At 53.1% G+C, this 24,534-nt stretch overlaps 1 protein-coding gene across 2 annotated transcripts; it reads left to right on the forward strand.

The window, feature by feature from the left end:
- The first annotated feature begins 166 nt into the window (after nt 1-166).
- On the forward strand, nt 167-23,971 carry IP6K3 (inositol hexakisphosphate kinase 3). Of its 2 annotated transcripts, none has more exons than XM_074038363.1 (6): nt 167-314; nt 11,067-11,443; nt 17,287-17,752; nt 18,677-18,852; nt 19,964-20,139; nt 22,416-23,971. In XM_074038363.1, exons 3-6 carry the CDS (start codon nt 17,679-17,681, stop codon nt 22,881-22,883), a joined length of 894 nt encoding a protein of 297 aa, XP_073894464.1. In that variant the 5' UTR covers nt 167-314; nt 11,067-11,443; nt 17,287-17,678; the 3' UTR covers nt 22,884-23,971. The 2 variants fall into 2 exon arrangements, with proteins under 2 accessions (XP_073894464.1, XP_005553338.2); XM_005553281.5 differs by having other exon boundaries at nt 17,287-17,500.
- Nucleotides 23,972-24,534: the final 563 nt, after the last annotated feature.

A 24,534-nucleotide genomic window follows, 5' to 3' on the forward strand; every position in this document is an offset into this window, starting at 1 on the left:
CTTCTCTCTCCTCTTCTTTGTCCCCTCCCTTCCAGCCCCTCTGGCCCTGCCCCAGAGCAGCAGAACACCCAGCTGACAGCTGGACATGCCAGTCCCCACCAGCCCTTCCCCAGAGGGTCAGGTGACCCTTCCCTCCCCAGGTCACGTCAGCCCGGCCCTCCCGGACAGACCTCGCGCACCAGGGCTCTGGTGGACAGTGAATGCTCCACGCTGGGATGGGCTGTTGCCTGATGCCTGTACATGGTGGGCACTGAGAGACAAGATTCCTGGGCCCTGCCTTCCACACACTCCCTACCATCTCAGAGGAAGCTCTGGTGAGTGCCGCCTTGTGGGCAGGGACGGGCAGGGCCAGCCTTGCTGAGCCTTTGACGGGGCCTGACTGAGGGGAGAGAGGGTCTTGTGTCCACAGGGCCTGTCTATACCCTGGGGTCTCATCTCCATTCCAGGCTGGTCAGGAGTCTGCCCCACGGAGGTGCCAGCGTCTTCGTGGAGGTCTGTCCATCTGTGGGTGGCGGGGGTGGGGTAGAGTGTTGGGACAGTTCAGTGCGTATAGGAATTCTGGCATCTGCTCCTCTTTCATCCCTCTCCCTTCTCCCAGGGGAATTCCACCCCTCCCCTTCCAGGGGTGCCTGGAGTCCTCTCACTTCAGGGTGGACTGGGACTGCAGAGGAAGCTGGGGGGAGGGGCAAGTACAGGGGGCTGCGTTAACCCTTAACAGAGGCAGGTGTCCAAGAAACGTGGGCAGCAGCATCTCCTGGGCCCAGGAACGGCATGTCCTAGCCCAGCAGCCCCAGCTTTCCACGGGAGGGGGCAGGAGGCTGGCACAAGGTTGGATGACGTCAACGTCTACAGCAGCTGCCTGGGGCCTGGGGCAGGGTGGTGGTAGACCATGGGATGGGGGTCATGGGGGTCGGAGGCATGTCTCCACTAAGCGGTGGTCCCTGATGCCCTGGGCAGTGGTGGAGTCTTGGCCCCCACCCATGACTCTTCTAGGCACCCTAGTGAACCTGAGAACTGAGCTTGCCTTGGGGGCCTTGGGGTCCCTGGGGGCCTTAAACCCCCCATGCCAGGCCTCTTCCCCAGAAATTCTGATCCCATGGGGAGGGACTCAGGCTTCTACACTTTTTAAAAGCTACCCATTTATTTTTTATCCTTTTATTACGAAAAACTTCAAGCATACAGAAAAAAATAGAGGGAATGATCTCATGAACACCTGTACATCCTGCGCCTGATTTCAGCAGTGGCCCGAGTTTTGTCGTATTTGTTTCATCAAATACGCTACAGCTAGAGTGTTCTGACATCACAGCATGCCTCTCCCCCGTCACAGAGTCCCTCAGTACGTCCTCACATAACCCACTGTCCACTCACAAATGAGCAACTACCCATGAGTGTCTGCGTCCTGTCCGCGGTCTCCTTTCCCCAGCTGGCCCCAAATGTCTGTTAGTGTTTTGTTAGAAGAGGATCCAGTCAAAAGGCACTGGGTCAGCAGGTCTCTTAAATCTCTTTCAATTAGGAAGAGCCTCTGCCAACCTCCCGACCACCCACCATGGGTGATTTTTCCCCACCACTTTGCCTTGCTAAATCGAAGGGGTGGGGGGTGTCCCAAAGGAGGGTAAGAACATGGCAGAGTCAGACAGCTCTCAGTACAGATAGGGAAGCTGAGGCCCAGAGAGGCAGGCACAGGGAGCCTGAGGCAGAACCAGGTCTCCTGTCCCCTCCTGGGCCACTTCCCTGCATCCCTGCCCCTCAGTGCTCCTGTGGCCTCTGGGGCCCTTCCCGTCTTCGCCCTGCTGCTTCTGGGGGTCACAGGCCAGGCCAAGCCCACCCCCTGGACAGCAGCATCTCCTGCTTTCTCCTGCCCTCCACAGAGCACTGAATAAATCCTTCCCAGGCAGAAACCCTGATGGTTGCTATCTTATTCACCAGCAGCCACAGGGAACAGCAATAAACTTTATGAGCATCAGGTCCTTCAGGGAAGGAAGCCTGCGCACTGGCTGGGGAGGTGAGGGGTGGGAGCGGGAGCAGGAGGGGCGTGCTTGCCCGCGGGCTGCAGTTGCAATGAGTTACCTCAATACTAGTTACTGCAACTCATCCAGGGCTGGGAGGCCCAGCTGGCAGCTGAGAGGGCTCACCCACCCACTAGGGTGCCACAGCCTGGGTGGGATGGACAAATGGGGTGGAGATTGCTGGAGATCCTGTCCTGCTCTGCCCAGATGGGCTCTCAAGTGTCCCACCGCCCCCAGCCCATTCCCACCCCCTCCCCCTCAGCCCCTGACCCTGGTTAAGCAGCGGAAGGGGAGGGCAAGAGGAGATGTTGTTATAGAACGTTATGGGGAGAATCCATCTCAATGATGGCTTCTGAGCTTTTCAAAAACCCCCTGCCTGGTGGAGGCAGAACTTCAGCTGCCGTTGGGGCTCTCTGGGACAGGTCTGGGCAAAGCCAGGCAAACCTAGGGCAGTTCCAAGAATGTGTCCCCCAGTCGCTGGGCGAGGAGGTGGGTGCTGGCTTTAGTTTTCTGTTAATCCCTCTCAGGCATTTGGAGCCTCAGCGTGTGTGCCGCTGCCCTCTGCTGGGGAAAGACCTTGCCTGCATTCTCCCTCAGCCACACACTCCCAAACACGCACAAGCATTCACACGCACTCACACAAACATGCAAACACACACACGCACACACACTCCGTCCCATTATTGTGTTTTGACCTTAAAGAGCTGTTCCATCTTGCAACCATAAAACCGCCATGCTAACCGCTGGCAACACCTTGCGTCTGTGGCTCACAGGCCTCTTGCACAAGACAGGTGGTGGCTGGTCATATTACTTAGAGGAAGGCGGCAGGTGTGGGGCAGGGTGTTGGAGGCTGGGAAATGTGTAGGCAGGTCTGGGTGTTTGGCAACATCCAAGATCCTGGGTGCAGCTTCAAGAGGCAAAGTCCAGAGGAGAAAAGCATGCCTGGGAGGGGCTGTCAGAGCAGTTGCTAACCATGGCTGAGGAGCTGCGTGTCCAGGGGTCAGGATCTATTAGGGGACCAAGAGGGAGAAGCCCTCGCAGCCTCTGCCTTCCCAGAGCAGCCCTTCCAGTGGCACTCGACTTCATGAGTCATCTTTCCCCCATATTTCTCCCACCTTGACAGCAAGATCAGAACATTGTTGGTGCTGCTAAGTACATTTGTCAGTGGCTGAAGGGCTTCTAAACTAATAATCGCTGTATTAAAATCGTATTTGGTCCTCAAGCTGGAGAAACATTGTGAGATTTTAAATGTTAAGAAAAAAGAAGAAAAACCCCTCTCAAAGGATAAAATCAGCCCCGAAATAAGTTTCTATGACTGAGGAATATGAAGTATTGTTCTGTGATTCTAGAAATCAAGCCTTCCCCGGGAAACAGATGCTCTCCTAAGCCACATATTTCAGCCATGGCTGGGAAAGTGATGTGTGAAGTCCCCCAGCACCAGGTATTGATCCCACCGAGCCGGGGAGCCACACGGACGGAGGGCGCACCATCCTACAGCCCTTGAGTCATTTTTAGAATGGATTTTAAAACTCCATTTTTCCCCCTGGAAAATAAGCTTGTACCTTCCAACCTGGATGGCCCCAAATGATGCACGACCCCTCAGCCATGTGAGAAACTCCAAATTTCTCCTGCCCATTACAACCTAAGCGGTTTTAAATGGTTTTTGGGTCCTCTCATCTCTAATAGATTAAAAAATGCTCCCTTGGGCATCGCGAAGACATTGAATGGTACTTGTACCAAACCTCTGGCTCCGAGAGGCCTGTGAAATGTAAGTTAGAGCTTCAGAGGTGAGAGGGCAGGCCATAAACCATACTGCTTTGCCGCCTGCCACATTTTATATTATAGTTTTCTTTTGCTACAAGCTGTTTCTTAATTATCTTCTACCCAGAAAGCCCTCTCTCCACCACATGGCTAAGATTTATCGGGACGTGGTCCCAAAGGCTTCAGCACCCTGATGATCTCAGGAGACCACCTCCCTGCACTGAGCTAGGGCCCAGGCCAACATCTCCTCTGGTTGGCCAGGCTAGGCTCACTCTCCGTCCCCCTCCATTGCCGGCTGCCTCTGCAGGCGCCCTGGTGCTGCAGCACTGGCAAGGCCAGCCCAGCACTCCCGCATCCTCCTCCTCCACACAACCCTCCCCTCCAGCCATCGCCTCCCACCCTGTCCTTGACCTTCCCTATTGCTCCTTGTACACACGCTCCCCGAAGCAGGCCCTCCCCCAAGCTCCCCAAGGCTGAGCCAACATCTCCCCTCCTCCTGGACTCCTTCTCAGACCCCTCAAACCACCCTGATCTCAGCCAGGAGCAATACCTCTCCTAACCTCTTCTCTAGGACCCATTTGTCAACATAGTTTTTTCCCTACCAGTCCCTATGCAATCCTCATTACACTCTTAGGATCTGTTGATTGAGAAAAAGAGATGATGACAAAAACTACCAGGAATTCAATAATGCCTTTAAATGAATTTGTATTTTGTTAATTACCAACACATTTACATACATTTGAGAATTATCGTGCCTCTAGGGGATTACTTTCCTACTCTGCAGACTGTGGTGGTGAGGATTTGGGTAAGGTCTTGGTGGGCCCCCGGGTGACAGCCCTCACCCAGGGCCCTAAGAATCCACACTGCTAAGCACTTCGTTAGGCACTGCCACCAGCAGCAGGATGCCCCTCGGTGTGCGCTCTTGCTGCCCAACCAGGTGCAGCTTCTGAAAGTCTCCCTATCCTGACACAGGTTACTGAGACAAACGGCATAAAGAGGGCCCCAGACATCACCCTGGCCCTAAGAGCCTGAGTTGGGTCTCTGAGACTCTCAGAGACAGCCAGAGCAACTCAGCAGCCACTCCCCATCCAAGGGGACTGCACATGGTCAGAATGGGCATCGACTTTAGAATGAGAAAGACTCGTCACGGCCGAGTCCCAGGACTAGTGCCTGCTAGCTGTGGACCCCAGGAAAATTCTGCAACCATTCAGACCCTCAGTGTCGCCATCTGAAAATTCTCATCTGGAGAAACAGAGGTGTGACTGTAAAGCCAGGGGTCCAGAATTGACCCTTAGGAGTGGCAATGACATAGGATATGTTTGTGCAAGGAACAATTTGAGTAGCTGACTCAAGTGAAGTTGCTTTCTTTTCCTTTCTTTCTTTTTTTTTTTTTTTTTGAGATGGAGTCTCGCTCTGTTGCCCAGGCTGGAGTGCAATGGCATGATCTTGGCTCACAGCAACCTCTACCTCCTGGATTCAAGCAATTCCCCTGCCTCAGCCTCCCGAGTAGCTGGGATTACAGGCACGTGCTACTGGCTACGTGCACTGGCTACTTTTAAAAATATTTTTAGTAGAGACAGGGTTTCACCACGTTGGCTAGGCTAGTCTCGAACTCCTGGCTTCAAGTGATTCACCTGCCTTGGCCTCCCATAGCACTGGGATTACAGGCGTGAACCACTGCGCCAGGTGAAGTGAAGTTGTTTTCAACTTAAGAGCTCCACACTGGGTGCCTGGCTGTGAGTCAGTGCATCAGGCAGGATGAACTAGGTCCTGCTGCATAACAAGCTACCCCCAAATCTCAGTGACTTCACAGAGTGAAGATTTATTTCCATAATGCTATATATCCAGTATGTACAGTCACTTAGGGACCCTGCTGACAGAGGCCACACCTCAGCATGTGCTTCCAAGATCACCATGGCCAGGGAAAGAGAATAGGGGGAATATCTCTTGAAGTTCCCGCCCAGAAGTAACACATGGCACCCATCCACATGATGCTGGAGAAAGCAAATCACGTGGGCCACGCTTACCTTCAAAGCTGCAATCATACCATGTTCCCACAGGGAAAAACAGAATGTTGTGAACAGCCCTGACAATGGCCACAGTCAGCCAGTCTGTTTTCGGATATAAGAAGCCAACAGGCTTTGAAAAGATATAGTCCATGACTAATCTATTCCTATTTTGAACCCCTACAAGTTTGATTTGTGGTTTCGTCTGCCACCTTCCCTAAAATGGGAGTGTGAGTCCTAAAAGAGATGCATCTTCTGTAATGTTAATGAACTCAGATTTAGCATGTGGAAAGTGCTTACAACATACAAAGACTCTCCGGAAATAAAACTGTGCCGACGGGTTGTGACAAGTTATGATGCCCTTCTCCACCTCAGGTTGATGGGTGGCATCTGTCATTGTGTCTGGCATCAGCGAGGTCTTGGGGTCTTAGAATCACTGGTATTGTCATCTGTCTCCACTCTGGAAGCCAAACCCACTCACGGCCCTGCTATCAGTGACCCTCTTTTCAGACTGGGGAGTGTCTCACGGGCTAGCACAGGCTGGCTGTCACTCAGGCCCCGTGGGGCTGCGGAGCAGGGTCTGTACTGGCAAAGACAGCCCAGGGCCTCATTTAACAACCAGTTTGGTGGCTGTGCCCCATCAGCAGAAATTAGCCCTTGAGTCTCCTGGAGTGAGGCCCAGCGTTACTTCATTCAGGACATGATGCAATGACAGGGCAGGAGGACACAGAGACCTGGGGCCATCTGTCCACTTCCTGGTGGTGGCAGGGGGATGGGCAACCTTTAAGTTGAGCTCTTCTGGCTAGGGGCATCTCACCCTCTTGCCTGCCTCATTCTTACTCTCCCTATGCCCCCCCAAGGAGCCCTAGGGAAGGATGCTGGGCAAGGGGTCTGAGCTGCAGGGATGTGGGAGGAGATGTGGGCTGGAGAGAAGGACAACTGTCTCCCTTCAAAGCACTAAAGAGAGCCAAGGATATTTGGCAGCAGGCGCCTCACCTGCCATCCAGCACCCAAGCTGACTCATGGGAGTTAGTCCTGAGAATAACCCAGGCAGTGACAGACCCCGCGTGGTGGCAATGCTTGGAAGAAAGACTCCACGAAGGAGTGTCTGCGCTTTGTCATCAGAGCATCACGACAAGGCTGTGGCAGAGGGCCACAAGCCAAGCCTCAGAGTGCTTCCCTGGTTCATCTCAGGCCTCAGCAAGCTCCAGGGGTGCCTGGAGTAGACCCTGGGCTTCTGACCCTTGCCCAAGGCTCTTAGGAAACAGAACAGGCCCAGGGCGCTGTGGCAGAAGTGCCTGCATGTGGCAAAAGGAAGGTCTGAGGTGAGAAAGGTCCTGCCAACTTGAATGATTTAATTGGGACTTGCCCGTGAGGAATGGGAAAAACAGGAGCCTCCCCCAGCTCAATCCCACAGAGCTGGAGGCCACACACAAAGGCAGAAACAGATAAAGAACCCTAGTCTTCCTTGGGAATCTGAGGTCAGCATCAGTGCCAAGGGGAGGCCACAGACTGCCTTCCCGAGCAGCGGTGAAACCGACCCTGCCCAGCCCCAGCTGAAGCTCCAGGGGCAGATGCCACTGCTCCTCCTGTCTCCTTCTGCCCCTTCCCACCAACCTGTGTCAGAATTGCAGACCACACAGCTCAGGAGCAGGAGGCCCTGCAGATGTCACCTAATCTACATCCTAGGCTGGCCCTCAAGAGAAAGGGCCTCAGTTTCCCCAGCCACCAAGTCCAGGTTTTTTTTTTTCACAGGCTGGCTACCTGGTAGACAATCGCTGCCAATCCGTCCAGGTCCAGGGCAGGGGAGTTTGCACTGCTGTGCCACAGGCTGTGCGGAAGGCCCAGGGGTCTTCCCTGCTCACACTGCGCTCTCTGAGGAGGTACAGCCAGGACTCCTGAGAACGTCTGAGATCAGAGGGGAAGATTGCAGCAGGAACCAGTTCCCTGCTGGGAATGACAGCGCCTCTCGGGTCTCAGTGACACCCCCAGCCAGGAGGCTGTGGGAAGGTCGATACCAACCCCTGCTCTAGGTGGGCTCCCGCCTGATCCCTTCTGGTGGTTTCTGCAGAGGTGGGAGAGAGATGTGCTCCCCTCTCCAGCCCACCCACTCCTAGCACATGAACTGAATGTCATCAAGTGGGATGGGAGACAGGCCAGGGGGTAGACCAGGCCTGGGAGACAGGAAAACCTGTCCCAGCACCACCAGTGACTTACAGGTGACTTTGGCCAAGTCCCGGCCTCCTTGTGGCTCAATTTCCTGAAGTTTGAAGTATATAAACAACAACCCTCAGCCCTCTGCAGTGTGGCCGGGGAGCACACTCTGGGGCTACCATGCCTGGGTTCAAATCCCTGCTCTTCCCATATTAGCCAGGTGCAGATAGGGAAGCTACTTAACCTCTCTGTGCCTGTTTCCTCATCAGTAAAACGGGGCTGGTAACACGAATTGCCTCACAGGGTTACTATGGGTTGTAAGGCTTAAATGGGTTACTCTACACAAAGCACTAGAATGTGGCCACGGCAAGCGCCATATGCATGTAAACATTTATTGCCATTATTTCCTTGCCACAGCTTGCCACGGTGACGTCCATGTCCTTAGAGCTCTTTGGGGAGGTGAGCCGGGGAAGACAAGGGGCGTGGACTTCCCAGTGCAGCAGCAGGAGGACCAGGTGTGATGTGGCTGGGAAGAGGCTGTGGAGCTGGGCTGGTATCCGCTGAGGCCAGGCCTGGCTAGTGAGGGGCCAGCCCTGGGGATACAAGTGTGTGGGGCGGGAGCCTTGCTCCTTCCAGGAGTGGCTATAAATGAACTTTACAGACTACCTGTCCCTGTAGTCACCAGAAGTACCTCTGCCTGGGGACAGGTCAGCTGGCAAAGGCCGACATGCCAGCAAGCCCAGCGAGAGGGGAGGCATCAGGCTGCCTTAGCTTCTCTGCTCTACTCCTTCTTGCCTTCTCCAAATTGCAAGTAGGACTGGGTTTACAGGCAACTGGCATATCCTTCCCATAACCAAAGGGTTAGCAAACTGAAGTTATCAGCTTTTTTGTGGGCCAATTTTCCTCTGTGTCCAGATACCTATCACCAGCTTCTTTTCTCAGGTCCTGAAACAGCTTCCCGATGGGGCTCACCTCTGCGCCACACTAGAGCAGAGCTGAAGAATGCCTAGGCTGGAGTCTCAGGCCCAGCCCCTTCACCATCAGACCTCCATCCTCCCACCCCAGCAGCCCCAGTTCTCCCAGTCACTCCAGCCACACAGCCAGTCACAGAAGCCTCACCCCTCATCCTACATACCAGCCTGAAGCCACACTCCTTCTCCCTCCTATAGCGGCACTTTTGGCCTGTAGGGCAGTAGCCAGTGGAAGAGGCCCAGTGTTAGGGAATGAACAGGCTGTGTTGAGGTTTTCAATGCCCGAGTGAGGTAGAAGTCCAGGCGGCTGGCAGGAGCCTCTCTGAGCCAGAGGCCTGGACAAATTGATGGGCACTGCTGTGCATGAATCCAGCCGGCTGTGCCTGTGGCCTGGACTGAAGGTCAATTAGAGGGTTAATCTTGCCCAGCACTGCCCAGCCTGGTGGCATCCATGACCGGGAGTCCAGCAGAGGGAGAGAGTATTAATAACTTGGTGGCGACGGGCACTGCTGTGGGAATGTGCTCTCAGGACAGGACGAACAGGGCTGGAAAAGCCTCCCCTTGCAGTGTCTCCTTGGCACTCTCCTGAGACAAAGTCAGGACGTCTTTAGGGGCTGTGTTTCCAACCCAGAGCGCCAGCTTTTGCCTGAGACCCATAGGCCCACCCTCAGGGAGGGTAAGAGGAGGGGGAGGAGGAGGAGGGGGCCGGGCCTAGAGAAGAGCAGGCCCCGGCTTTACTTCCCACTCTCTTGGCCAGCCGCAACCCTGCGCATGGTACTGTAGGCCTCACTGTCCTCATTTGCAAAGTGGCCTGCCTGTCCTACAACCCAGAGCTGTGAGGAAAATAGGACCAGCATGGCAATAATGCTAGAAATAATGATCACATATATTGAATGCTTTGCTCTGGGTACTGGGCTGTCCTTTCCATGGGCCTTATCTCAACTATGTCCCTAACTCCATGAGGTGGGTATCATTATTATCCTGTTCTACAGAGGCAGAAGGAGAAACTGAGGCCCAGAAAGGTTCAGTAACTTGTCCGAGGTCCCACAGCAATTATGTCACGGTGCCACGATGTAAATCAATGATGCACACCCATGCTGTACAAAAATAAAGCACTCCTGGCCAGGTGTGATGGCTCACACCTGTGATCCCAGCACTTTGGGAGGCCGAGGAGGGCGGATCACCTGAGGTCAGGAGTTCGAGACCAGCCTGGCCAACATGGTGAAACCCTGTCTCTACTAAAAAATACAAAAATTAGCCGGATGTGGTGGTGGTCGCCTGTAATCCCAGCTGCTCGGGAGGCTGAGGCAGGAGAATCGCTTGAACCCGGGAGGCAAAAGTTGCAGTGAGCTGAGATCACACCACTGCACTCCAGCCTGGGTGACAGAATGAGATTCTGTCTCTAAATAAATAAATAAAGCAAGCAAGCAAGCACTCCTGTACCCGTAATCCCCTGCAAGACAGTGAGAGCCCCAGTAGCAGTGGTTCAGCTTGCTTCTTGTTGGGCCTGGGATGAGTGTTCCCAGATGAAGGCAGGCAACATGACAGGTGAAGTTAAGATACTGTCTCTGCACCCTAGAAGCTTAGCATGTTGCTTGAATTTTTTTAATGTTTTAATATTTAAATTCAAAACGTACAAAACATTATTTAAAGTCTCTGGCTGGGCCCAGTGGCTCATGCCCGTAATCCTAGCACTTGGGAGGCCAAAGTGGGTGGATCACTTGAGCTCAGGAGTTTGAGACCAGCCTGGGCAACATGGTGAGACTCCATTTCTACAAAAAGTATAAAATTAGTTGGGCATGCTGGCACACACCTGTAGTCCCAGCTACTTGGAGGCTGAGGAGGGAGGATCACTTGAGCCCAGGAGGTCAAGGCTGCAGTGAGCCAAGATCATGCCACTGCATTCCAGCCTGGGCGACAGAGCAAGACCTCCTCTTAGATAAATAAATAAAGTCTCCTTCTCATCCCTGCTCCATGGAGGCAACCACTGTAACCGGTTTCTCATGACAGATTATTCCAGAAGTAATTGATGGATATTCACAGTCTTGTTTAAGGTACCAGTGAGGAACCTGTTCTGGGGTCGAGGCTGTGTGGGCTCTTCTAAGCACTGCCCTGCCCCAGCCACCACCTCCCTCATCTAACTTCCACCTTCCTCCCCTGCTTTCCAGAGGCCCCGCTGAGAACCCACAGACAGGAGGACAACTATGCTATGACAGCAGTAAAGGCCAAGAAGGAGAAAGTTGAGGACCGCTGACAGCCCGTGTGCTGTTGGGAGCTGCCCGTTCTACTTCACACCTTCCTCTAGCAAACTGTGCAGGGACCCCACCACCACCACCGTGTGTCACCATGGTTGTGCAAAACAGCGCAGACGCCGGGGACATGAGGGCAGGCGTGCAGCTGGAGCCCTTCCTGCACCAGGTTGGGGGGCACATGAGCGTGATGAAGTATGACGAGCATACAGTGTGCAAGCCCCTCATCTCCCGGGAGCAGAGGTTCTATGAATCCCTGCCGCTGGCCATGAAGCAATTCACCCCACAGTACAAAGGTGAGTGCCTGGGCAGCCAGGCCACGTCTGGGTGCCGCCACATGGAGGCCAGCTCATCCAATGCACCCACTGCATCCTCCTGTGCCGTGGGTGTGTATAAGGGTTGCCATGGAGACGCACCCCTCTCCCAGTGGGGCTGGCCTTCGCTGTCCTAGTTTCTCTGCACTCTTCAAGCCTCCAGGTCTAGAGTGTAATGCCGTTTGGCTTCCTTATAAATTAGCTCAAGCCACCAGGCTTCAAGGGATGGAGAAAATAAAACAACACCCATGTCCCACCTGGTCTCCAAGGGGGCATTCTGGTCTGTGCCTTCCGGGTGCCATAGCCAGCCATCTGATGCTGGCTGTAAACACAGGGCAAAGTGGGGCCTCCTTAACCTCCCTCTGAAAGCCAAGGAGGATGGCAGGCCTGGGACAGGGCTTAGGGATGCTGGGATGTGGCTTGCTTGGGAAGCCAGAACTGCCGCCCTCACCCAGGAAGAGGCAAAGCCAGGGATACAGGTTGCTGCTTGTGTGTAGCTGGGAAACTTCTGCATGGGGCAGCATGGATCTGAGCACAAGGTGGGTTCTGGGGAAAGAAAGTGGGTGGGGAGGGTGCTGCCTCCAGGCAGGGGTCAGGCTCCCCAGGACAGGGTGATTTGTCCACACCCAGCCTTCTGAAAGTGAGGCTTACAGGGCTCAGCCACACTCTGCCAGGTAGCCGGCCCCAGCAGTGAGGTGACTGCTCAGAGAAATAACCTCTTTAGAGGACTGTAGACCCCATGACTGCAAGCTGCTGCCCTCGTCAAACTGTTGATGGTGAAGGTGACAATAATATCCAAATAAGTCAATGAAAAACACATTTGCATTTCAATGATCAAGATAACTGGGAAGGATGGGGCCTGGTGTTTCTCAAGTGCAATCTGGCCTGGGAAACCAACTTCACCAGAATCCAGTGTGTATGTGCACAAAGGTGCACAGGTCCCCACGCCCCATGCCAGACATGTGAATCAGAATCCCTGGGTCTTGGGGTGAGGGTCAGGAATTCTCTCTCTTTTTTTTTTTTAAATAGTTTCGGTCTTGTTGCCCAGGCTGGAGTGCAATGGCGCGATCTCGGCTCATTGCAACCTCCGCCTCCCAGGTTCAAGCAATTCTCTTGCCCCAGCCTTCGGAGTAGCTGGGATTACAGGCACCCGCCACCACACCCAGCTAATTTACGGGGTTTCTCCATGTTGGTCAGGCTGGTCTCAAACTCCCAACCTCAGGTGATCCACCCACCTCAGCCTTCCAAAGTGTTGGGATTACAGGTGTGAGCCACTGTGCCCAGCCAGGAATTCCTATTTAGCATGGTCCAGACCTAATGCCGGTAGGGAGACCAGGGCCTGGAGCCTTGAGCATTGCTTCCAAGCACTGTTTCACACATGCCTGGACTTCAGCCAGCCTGCCACTCCTGAGAGTCTAAGACAAGACCGATCAGCGTCACACACGGAGAGACAGGGGAAGATGGTCCGTGGGCCACCTGTGTGGGCCTCCCTCTCCCTGAGGTCTTCCCAGCCCGCAGGCTGGTGTTGCCTGGCTGGTTGTGGGGTCACTTCCCATCTTGTCAGAGCACCCACTGGAATTAATGTCTGTTCCTTCAGAACTAAACTTAGCCCAGCAGAGGGGTGGCAGGATCGTGTGTGGGGCGGCCTCCTGCCAGCACCATTTCACGCTTGCTCCACACAGCTCTGGGGCTGAGATGGATGCCGGGCAGCCACAGGCTAAGTGGGAGAGGCAGAGAGGTTGGCCTGGCCTTCAGGAGGTTGTCCTCACCCCCTCCTCTGCTCTGAGGTCTGGCTCCTAACTGTGGGCTCTTGGCCACATGGGCCTGCTCCACTCAGCTACACTGTTACTAAAGGAGTGAACTCGGGTGTCAGTGCTCAGGGGTCATCTAGCCCAAGGAAGGCGGGGGAGTGACTTGCCCAGGGTCATTCAGCGAGGGCCTCAGGTCAGGGGCACCTGAATCCCCATAAGGCTGCCACAAGGGTCTCCCTTTCCTCCGCTATAGGAACAGCCCTCACTGAGAGGGGCCATTTCTGAAGTGGCCACCACATGCCACAGAGTGCGTGTTCTCTCTTCTCACCACCCTGCACCATGATGGCATCAGGGAGGACGATGGGCAGGGACGCCACTCCAGAGGGCAGTCTCTTGGGTCAGAGCTCGCCCGGGACCTCTGCTGGGCTCTGCAGGCGTGACGGTGCCCTGGGGCTGACCCCCTCTCCTCCCAGGCTGCCGGTCAGCACTGGGCAATGAGGATGTACTCGTAGGTCCAGTTGGTTAACAGTTGACCCGGTTGACCCGATTCATATTACAGACGGCAGCAAGTAAATGCTCTCATAAACTTAAAAATAAATACATGATAGAATATTCACGGAGGCTCAGGAAGCTACTAGGCCAAACCAAAATTGCTGAGATGCTCTGGGCATGCCAGTTGTGGCAGTAAGCTCTCTCATCTGTCCAGCTGGCATGGTCTCGGGTTGAGATGCATGGGGAGGGCTGGGCAGGCCCTCCTGCCCAGGGCAGGCAACTGGAGACTGTTTGTAAGGGGGTTATCTGCTTGGGGTCCCCGACTTCAGAGGGAAGGGCTGCGCTGAGCCACAGAGGGGGGTGAGAGGGAAAGACAGACAAGAGCTGGAGACAGACACAGCCCGTCGGAGGCACGCAGAAAGACAGAGAGGCAGAGATGCAGAGCCTGGCTGTGTAACTCTGACAATATGAGAAATGGAAATGACTTTTGGATTTTATTGGTTTTGGGTTATTTGCACCTCTGCTCTCCTCCATTTACTCAGACACTCAGAACTGATGAGATCAGACAAGGGCTGGAGCCTGGAGAAGCGGGTGAAGGTCACGCTTCCTGTCCCTCCAGGAAGGCCTCCTGGGCCTGGGGCTCCCAAGACTATGGTTTCTGGCAGACCTGTCACCGTAGCCTCACATGTGGCAAGGCCAGGGGAGTGCTGGAGGGCAGCGTGAATTTTCCAAGACCCAAAAGGGCTCTGCACAGGACCGGCACACCAGGCTCCCCAGGCAGCTGGGAGGCCTCGGGGCTCCCCAGGACCTGCACAAGGCTGGCAGCTCTCCCCTCTTCTCACACCTGGAAGGATAGGCTCGGGACAGGCATTGGTTTGGCCTGGGCTCCCAGCTCTCAGTGCTGATGACCCTCCCCTCAGGGAGGAATCACAGCCTCTCTGTTCTCTCCTATGGAACAGAATGACCAGAACAAACATGACAGGGGACACAGCAGGAGTGTCCCTAATGCAAACTCAGGGTAAACATAGCGTGACAACACCAGACCCTCCGGAACAGCCTGTCCCTTCCTCCATCCCCACGTCTGGCATGGCCCTCCCAGAGATCCATCCCACACCGGCTGTGTGCCCTTGGGCAGGTTATCCCATCTCTCTGAGCCTCGGCGCCCACCGTCAACACTCTTCCAGGCGTACTGTGACTTAGCAGTAGCAAGGGAAAAGCAGTAACATGCCACCCAGCAGGTGGAAGACAGGATGGCTGTGACGATCTGTGATTCCTTCCTCAACCTGCCATCAGCCCCTGTCTCATAAGCAGGACAGCGACAGTGGGCTTGGCCTAGGGGTGAACGCTAATGGCAGGTGAATGGTAAAATGCCAGGTTCGGGGACAGCATTATGGTTATCATCATGACAACTTCACAGGACACAGGAGCCTGGGATGGGGTGAGGAAAGGCAGCACCTTTTAGGAGATGGAGAGGACTGAATGTCACTCTCGGGCTGCAAAATTAGGGCACTGGGAATCTGAGATGACAGGACTGGCCCAGGGAGACCGCTGAGCTAGGCACAGGCAGCTCTGGAAAGCGACTTGCTGAATTATAGAGCAGCCCTGAAAATGAGTGTCCACGCTGACCAGCCCAGGAGGGCCCGGCAGCGATGCAAGCTGGGAGATCAGCTGCCTTCACGGCTGGCTCAGCAGAAATTGCCACTTACTCTGAGAAGGTGACCACGTGGCTGGGGGGAGAAATAAATACCTTGGAGGACATACAAACATGCAGCCTACCCTCTCTTGGTCAGGGCCTGGCAGAAAACAAAAGGCACACTCAAACGAGGTTAAATGAAGAAAACCTTAAAAAGGAACCGTTTGGCAGGGTGCAGTAGCTCACATCTGTAATCCCAGCACTTTGGGAGGCCAGGGCGGGTGGATCACAAAGTCAGGAGTTCGAGGCCAGCCTAGCCAAGATGGTGAAACCCCACCTCCACTAAAAATACAAAAATTAGCCAGGCGTGGTGGCTGGTAACTGTAATCCCAGCAACTCAGGAGGCTGAGGCAGGAGAATGGTGTGAACCCAGGAGACGGAGGTTGCAGTGAGCCGAGATCGCGCCACCGCACTCTAGCATGGGTGATAGAGCAAGACTCCGTCTCAAAAAAAAAAAAAAAAAAAAAGGAACTGTTTGCAGAAATATATGCAGGATTCAGGGGAACAACCAGGGACTGGGGGGACCCAGAGACCATCAACACTGGAAAGCTGTCACCACCCCAGGCCAGGAGGGCCACAGAGAAACACAGCAGGGTATGAACACAGTGAAGAGGGGTGGGAACCAGTGGAATAAACACCCAACCTTTCTCCTCCCACCCTCCCATCTCCTGCCAGTGCCCCCCACTGGCAAATCCACTGGGAAACTGGAGGGCAAGGGAGCCACTGGTATACTCCATCAGGTCACTCCTTCAGCATATAGCAGGACAGAGGGGTGCGGAGTGTGCTGGTGATGGCAGGCGCAGAGAGGATGAGCGCATCAGCTGCAGGAGAGAGGACACGTATTCTCACCTCTGCTTCTCCCAAAACCACAAGGGTGGCCATCTCCTTGGCTACTACCAAGACTCTGGCGAGGCCAGGCACCACCGGAAGCCAAACTCCACGGAGGAAGGCCTGGGCTCTGTCACCACCAGAGGGAGGACACTAAAGGGTGGCCGCAGAGCTGCTAATGTGCCTGCCACAGCTAATTACCCAAGCCTGGCCAATGCCCAGGAGGATGCCCCTTAGCGTGTAGGGTAAAGGTATTTCAGACACTCTTCACTTTCACAACCAGTGTTTTTTTGTGCCTCAATGACCAACACCGATGGTAGGAGGTTACACAGTTGGGGAAACCTCAAAAGGCTTGTTTCATCAAAGAACCATGTTCCACCAATAATCTTCATGTGCAGATACGTCTAACCAGAGGAAATGGCCGGCCATCAGCTCAAGGGCAGACAGACGGGGGGAGGGCGAGTGAAGGGGCGACGGGGAGCCCCGAGCCCTGGAAGGCTGTGAGAGGAAGGTTTCCTGGAAGAAGCAGGTCCGATAAAGATACATGGGAGGGAGATGTATCTGTAAAGATACCTCAGGAGGCAGAGGGCACAGAGGAGGGATAGGATGGGCCCAGCTTCCCTCACTGGCACTCTGAGGTGGGAGGCCGCTTCGCAGAGGACCAGCTCCAATGCCCCCAGGTCAGGCAGAGCTGGCTTGGCTGTGGCGTGACTGGGAGGTACGACTGTGCACAGAGGAACTGGAATACGAGGACAAAATGTGCAGAGTTGACTTTGTTTAAAGCGCAAAGGGGCAGGGAAGTGCGATAAAGCAGAGGATGTGTCAAGATCAGCCCAAGGCTACTTTCTCCAAGCTCTGGGGCTCATTCTGGGACAGCGAAACCAGGCGAAACCAGGCAAAACCAGGCCAGTCCCAGAGCTCTTCCTTGAGAGAGGAGCTGGGGAATGGGGGAGGTGGACCTGGACCATTAAGCTAAATTCCCAACCTGTCATCGCTCCTGCATATCCGCATGGTGGCCCTCTCACCTGGCTCCTCCCCTCCCCTTCCCTGTGTGTTTGCAGGCACCATCACAGTGCACCTCTGGAAAGACAGCACAGGCCATCTCAGCTTGGTTGCCAACCCAGTGAAGGAGAGCCGGGAGCCCTTCAAGGTCTCCACAGAGTCGGCGGCAATGGCCATCTGGCAGACGCTCCAGCAGACCACCGGCAGCAGTGGCAGCGCCTGCGCCCTTGCCCAGTGGCCGCACGCCCAGCTGGCATGCTCACCCAAGGAGAGGTGAGGCCACTGGGCAGGATGACAGAAACCCTGTCCCTCGGCAGGGACCGGCACTGTTCCCACCTGTGCCCAAGGCCAACCACTCCCCATTAGGGCTGGTGCTGAGAAAATGAGAAATTCAGATGAATGCTCTGTCTAGAATAACCAATGTGACCAAAGAAAGGAATGGATTTTCTTTATGCCACTCCTAGAAGGGAGGATTGTGATGCATTTTATCTCAGAAGTTGAAGCACAGGCAGAGTTCTCTACTGAGTAGGTATCCGGTACATATTTGTTTAATTAAATACCTGTTTCACTGAGACCATGAAGTGTCTCTGGGGAGGAAATGTACAGAACAGAAACCCTAGAATAGTGTATGTAGAGGAAAAGTGTGGCTAATAGCTCTCAGAAATCATCTCTTTCTCTAGCAGTTGGAAGGGGCCAGAAGGGAGGTCAATGTCGTGCTCAGAGGGTCCCTGGAGATGCAGGAGGCTCAGGTGCCTGAGATCCCTACCAAAAGCTTTGACAATGTCAGCTGACCTTTCTCAGGTGAAAAGGCTCCCCGGGGCTTTTTAAAACATTTATGGGAAACAAAAGGGAGCTAATACAATGAAAATGCCTCCCTTCCCAAGGAGTGCCACAGATCTCATTAAGCCTCTGGGCTTGGAGTCAGGAAACAGGTGCATTATCTCCATTTCACAGATGGCCACTCCAAGATGCCCAGAGGGCAGGAGGAAAGGACCTGCCACTGTCCGCACTCCCCGCAGCCCCCACCCCACTCCGTGCCCTTCTGAGGTCTCAGGGAGGTGACGGCCTGCCTGCTGGATTATCAGAGTCCAACCCCAGGCTTGTGATTCCGGTTAGGGCCACTGCCCCCTTAGTGTGTCGCCTCAATAGTAAGACCATTAATAATCCAGGTCACTTGCAAGTGAGTTCAAATCACCTCAGTCCTCTGAGGGGGCAACATGTCCTAGTAAGTTCTCCAGGGTTTGGAGAAGCCACTTGAGGGCTGCAGTGTGGTGAAATCTGGCCCCAGGACCTGAGTTGGGCAGGGAGGGTGCCTCAGCCTGATGAGGGCCACCCTGGAGAGCAGCTGGGACCACCCTGTCAGAGCCCATCTCAAAGAGCCCAGTCAGCCCCAGGCAGCAGCGCTCTCAGACCTCTGCTCTGACTGTCCTGTGCTCCCCTCCGCCGCAGTCCGGCCAAGGCTCTCCTGAGGTCCGAGACCCACCTCAACGCTCCAGCCTCCTCGCTGGTGGAAGACACTAATGGGAACCAGGTGGAGAGGAAGAGCTTCAACCCATGGGGCCTGCACTGCCACCAGGCCCACCTGACCCGCCTGTGCTCCGAGTACCCAGAGAACAAGCGGCATCGTATCCTTGCCATCCCCCTCACGTGCAGTCCCAAGGGCGGGGGGATAGAGAGACACAGAGGGGCAGAGGTGAGTAGAGGAAACACACACAAACACGGGGCCAGCGAAGGGTGGGCAGGGAGAGACAGATGTGAGGGACAGCTGGAAGGCACAAGCCCTCAAACCCAGGTCCTAGAAGAAATCAGCTGCCTCCAAAAGAACAACTAGACAGTATGGGGAAGGCAGATGGAATTACACTGAGCGCAGTGCCCTCGGGGGGCCCTGGCTGTGTCTTTGCCACTTGGCAGTAAAGACAGGTTAGGATGGGAGTGTCTGTGGTCAGACAGGAATGATGAATGCCATATTGGGTGAGGGCAGCAGGGGGCTCAGAGAGCTGGATGAGTCCCCAGCCCCAACCTCCCTTCCATCCCTCCAAATTCTACCTGCAGGTGTCTTCCCATGGGGCCCACACAGTGAGAGGGAAGTGTGGCTCCTCCCTTAGGGGAGTGTCCATGGGGTGGACTATGGGATGAGGTAAGAGCCCCTCCCCTACTTTTTCAGGGAGAAAATTTAGGTTTGAAATGCCCCTTCGTTACCACTGCTGTGCTCCTTCCTGCAAATGGGTGGCTGGTTTCATAGTATTTACCAAGACACATCTGCAATCATAATCCCTAAGAAGCTTTTGCAGGATAATTACTCCACTGAAATTAATATTCCTGCAACTCATCTCCAAAGCTAACATCAACCCACTTCTCCCAAAAGGTATTGGTCCATTCAGCAGGACTGGAGGTTTTAGCCTTATGATTTTCTGCCGTAAAATGTAAATTGGGCATGGCCTGCCAGGGATTTCACGCTTGCATTTAAATTTCAACCTCAGAGCAAAATGGAAAAGGAAAAAAAGCTCACATACTCATAAACTCCCCCTAAATAAATGGACTTATTAAAGCAGCCTGCAAAGCTAATACTTTGAATTCTTAATAGCAAGGATGAGCTTGTCTGTAAGGAAGGCAATGGGAGTGAAGAATGGTGCCTGGAATAGGGAATTTCCAGGCAGCTTCTGAGGCATGCAAACGGCCTGTGGCGGAACAGTTGCTCTGAAGTCCTCAGAGCCTTCCTTAACGTGGTGTGACTAGGGTTCTTGTTGCTGGAAAATGTAGTGTCACAGTACACGCATCCCTGCGTCCTGGATCTGAAGATGGGGACCCGGCAGCATGGCGATGACGCGTCCGAGGAGAAGAAGGCCCGCCACATGAGGAAGTGTGCGCAGAGCACCTCAGCCTGCCTGGGTGTGCGCATCTGCGGCATGCAGGTAGGTTGCATGGGGCCCGCCGCTGCGGGGGAACATCCCAGCACGACCACGGTGGGGTAGGGATGTCTCCTATCCAGATGCCACTGCCCCCTGCAGAGCCCTTCACTTTGGAGGAGCCACAGAGGAGGCCAGGAGCCAGTCTTCCAATGAGGAAATGCATACCCTGGTCTATGACACACTTGGTCATTTCTTTTTCTTTCTTTTTTTCTTTTTCTTTTTTTTTTTTGAGACAGTCTTGCTCTGTCACCCAGGCTGGAGTGCAGTGGTGTGATCCGGCTCACTGCAACCTACGCCTTCCGGGTTCACGCCATTCTCCTGCCTCAGCCTCCCGAGTAGCTGGGACTACAGGTGCCCGCCACCACGCCCGGCTAATTTTTTGTAATTTTAGTAGAGACCGGGTTTCACCATGTTAGCCAGGATGGTCTCGATCTCCTGACCTTGTGATCCGCCCGCCTCTGCCTCCCAAAGTGCTGGGATTACAGGCATGAGCCACCACTTCAGCCCACACTGGATCTTTTCAAGAGTACCCTTCAGAATAGTGATGTCAAAAACCATCACATTTGAACGTGGTCTCACAATCTTTGGCAGCTGAAACTTTCCACAGTGACCATGTGGCTCCTGCTCATGGTGCAAGCGGACCTTTGATGGCAGTGTGTGAGGCTGGGCTGGGGGAAGAACTAAGAGAAAGGGCTTCTTGGTGCAACCCGTGGCTTCCTGAGTCCTCCTTCTCTTGAATGATAAAGCTGAATTCTCTCCTTCTTAGATGCTGTATGGCAGACAGCTCTTTGAATTTCTATTAGCCATTTCCCCTTCTTAATCCACCTTTTCTGCTGCTTTTTGTTACCAGTTCTGGTTAATAAAGTGGGAAGGTCATAACCTGCTAACCCTGCAAAGGAATGGTTATTTTCTGTAACTCAGACTCCACGCCTCCTTTTTTGGGCTCTGATGTGGCTTATGGCAGGGCCTGCGGGAGAACAGGAGAAAATAAACTTCCTCTACTTGCTCCCTCTTATAGTCTGTCTACTCAAAGCAAAACCAGACACCGATTTGACGGTAAACGTTATAGCTTTCCTTAATTGAAACTGCCACCCCTTGAAGCTGGAAGTTGAGTCTATAAATTTGTTGCACAGATGTCCTTTGGAAAGCCGGGAATGCAGTCCTCAAGAGAATGGAGTGTGATTTGTGGTGTAAATGGAATCTCTCTCTGGACCTCAAATCTTCTGAAATTGATCTGATTTACTTAGAAAGTGATGCCTGTCATGTATTTATGACGGCTAATTTAGCAGCCAATCTGCAGCCCTCCAAAGGCAACACCAAGTCTATCATATCTTTCTGATTTTTTTCAACACTGGTTTTCTATAAACATATCATGTAATCTGAGGGCAGGAATGACGTGAGAAACTGTCTTGGCCAGGCACAGGCTGCCCCTTCTAGGTGTGCCAGGCAGAGGGGTGCCAACCCCCCCTTCTGACCATGCCCACTGCTGGCCTTGGTTCAACCTCGGCTGCTGCCTGTGCCATCTGAATTAAACGGGGGTGGCTGCCACTGTCCCCCATCAGCATCTCTCTTCCATCTGCTCCCTTCTGGTGGCCAAGACACAATAGGGGAGGGGAGGAGAGATGGTGCCAAGGAGAGGAGCCACCAGCCCCATAGAGCTGCCATGAACCTCCCTCCTCTACCAGGCTCCCCTCAACTGCACTGGCTGCCTGGAAACTCTGTCCACACCTGACCTAGCCTATCTTTTTATCTTCAAACAATTCACCCCACTCTACCTCAAGAGGCATTATTGTTGCCTTGGAATCTGCAGAGAAAGGACTTTATAAACTTCGTTGAGGAAATTTTAATCTAGTTGGCTTTCCAAGGCCATTGGCTGTGATTTCAGATTCCTATTAAAGCTTTCTAGCTTGGGTTTGCTAATATTTGAATTGAAGAGGGCCAGAAGCCAAGGCTTAAATCACGATTTGGAGGTTGACATTGGAAATTCACAAGAAAGAAGATCCAAACGTTTTCCTCGTGGGTGGAGGGTCACCTCTGTAGGGTGAAGGATCTTTAGACCTTGGATTACTACTAAAGACTTGCACAGAAAGCATTTTAAAATGTAAAAGCTACCCTGGCACTTGACAGAAGATCATCTTCTGCTCATTTCAGTCACTCTTGCCCTACATCTCCTAAAAATCTGTTCATATGTTATCCTAGCTTGTGATGCTGCAACCATACCAGATGCGATTTGTTTAAATTTCCAATCTTCACATTTTCTTTCTTCTTTTTAATATAAGGTTTATCAAACACACAAGAAGTACTTTCTCTGCAAAGACAAGTACTACGGAAGAAAACTCTCAGTGGAGGGGTTCAGACAAGCCCTCTATCAGTTCCTACATAATGGAAGCCACCTCCGGAGGGAGCTCCTGGAGCCCATCCTGCAGCAGCTCCGGGCCCTCCTCTCCGTCATTAGGAGCCAGAGTTCATACCGCTTCTACTCCAGCTCTCTCCTCATCATCTATGATGGGCAGGAACCGCCAGAAAGAGCCCCAGGCAGCCCACATCCTCAGGAGGCTCCCCAGGCAGCCCATGGCAGCTCTCCCAGTGGTCTCACCAAGGTTGACGTCCGCATGATTGACTTTGCTCATACCACGTACAAGGGCTCCTGGAATGAGCACACCACCTACGATGGACCAGACCCTGGCTATATTTTTGGCCTGGAAAACCTCATTAGGATCCTGCAGGATATCCAAGAGGGAGAATGAAACTTCCTGGGCTTCTCTGGATTTTTCTGGGCTATAGATCTCAAAAAGGGACCTGTTGGTTGCTAGGGTAGTCCAGACACCCCTTAGATATCTTCATAATAGTCCTATCTACCGTCAAAAACCATCTCTATATACGGCAGACTATGTTAACAGCTGCTGAACAAATCAGCTCTGGAGGTGATTCCACATCCCCTGGCATCATGCTCTAATGCTGCTCATTGGAGAACGGATAGCCAGGAAAAAGTGGCACCTTCTGGAGTACAATGGAGGGGGCAGCCCAAGTTAGAGGCCACCATTGCTGTGACATTCTGGAATATTTGCATCTAAAAATGTTTACTCGTTGCCATGCTGCAGTCCGCGCCAGCTGTGAGGCAGAAAACTTGACTTGAAGCAGCCTTGAAGAGTGAGTTCATGAGTTCATGGTTTTTCTCTTTGTACGGGCTGCCTGCTCCAAGGGCAGGCAGAGCTCATGAATGCCTCTTACCTTCCTAAGCAGAGTTTTAGGTGAGACAGGATGAAGCAGAACAGATCTGCCCATCTTACCTGCTCTGCACCCAGCTTCCAAGTGGACAGAGCCAAGCCCGGGCATGAGCTCTGGCAAAGCAAGGCCCCAGATTCTCCATTTTTGCCTGTGGAAAGGAGGGTCCCTTTACAGACTTTTTTTCCTTTTTTTTTTCCCCCAAAATCTCTTAAAATGAGGAATCTCTTAGCAGACTTTGGAGTTCCCCATTCTGCCACATTCTGACCATGAGACGCGGCTTGCAGTGGGGGTGAACGCACATAGGAAGGGACCACTGATGTCCAGCTCTACTCTCTGCTTTCTATTTATTTATTTTGGGGGTGGGTTGGGGAGTCAGAAGAACCTGGAGGACTGAGGAAACCAGGGGCAATGTTTACAAGACTGGTGGACAAGTGTAAATATGGAATAAGAACAAACAGTTCTAATTAATTCCTTCTTCTGCAGTACGGAAACCTATTACAATGCCCTTGAGTCAAGCACTGAGATATGTTACCCAATTAGGGAAATACATTTGTTAATAAAATTGCTGAGGTCACCAGTGATTATTGGTGTGCCTTATTACCCTTTCCATTTGTTTATTCTGATCACACTGTATGATAGTTCCAATTTATGAGCGACTAGCGTATACCACAAGAACAGTTCACTGATTTCCTACAATCCTTCAGGGAACTCAGGTGGAAATGGTGGCCAATAAAATATTTGCATGTATCTGCAAGGCAGGCACCAGACCTGAGAAGTAACTGGTCCTTTTATTTGAATCTCATACAATGCACAATTAAGTAATTTTTTATTCTCATGGATAATTACTATTCACACTCCAAAATCCACACTAATAAAAAGAAAGAATGGACCGGATAATTAAAAAAAAAAACTTTTGTTTAATTTTAGGACATACTCTATGGGTTTCTAAGCAGGTTAACTTCCCAAATTATGTTTGGCCAAGGCAATGATGTGATTTATTTGCATGCTGTGTGCCCAAGGTGGGAGAGTTGAGTCAGAGCATGTTGGGTAACAAAAGGGAGTCAGCCTAAAACTAAATATTTGCTAATGACAAAACAGAGCCCTAAATACTGCCTTTTCCAGGCCAGTTCCTTGCTTGAGAATCCGGAACCACATCAACCAAGTCCAAAG

This window comes from Macaca fascicularis, chromosome 4, assembly GCF_037993035.2.
Source record: "Macaca fascicularis isolate 582-1 chromosome 4, T2T-MFA8v1.1".
In the NCBI taxonomy this organism is placed as follows: domain Eukaryota; kingdom Metazoa; phylum Chordata; class Mammalia; order Primates; family Cercopithecidae; genus Macaca; species Macaca fascicularis.

What these genes read in the sequence shown, in the direction of transcription:
- IP6K3 (XM_005553281.5), top strand. Translation starts at nt 11,245, where the DNA reads ATGGTTGTGCAAAACAGCGCAGACGCCGGGGACATGAGGGCAGGCGTG. An exon ending in ATTCACCCCACAGTACAAAG is followed by an intron (nt 11,444 to 17,286) that starts GTGAGTGCCTGG and finishes GTGTGTTTGCAG; the next exon opens with GCACCATCACAGTGCACCTC. An exon ending in GCATGCTCACCCAAGGAGAG is followed by an intron (nt 17,501 to 18,676) that starts GTGAGGCCACTG and finishes CCTCCGCCGCAG; the next exon opens with TCCGGCCAAGGCTCTCCTGA.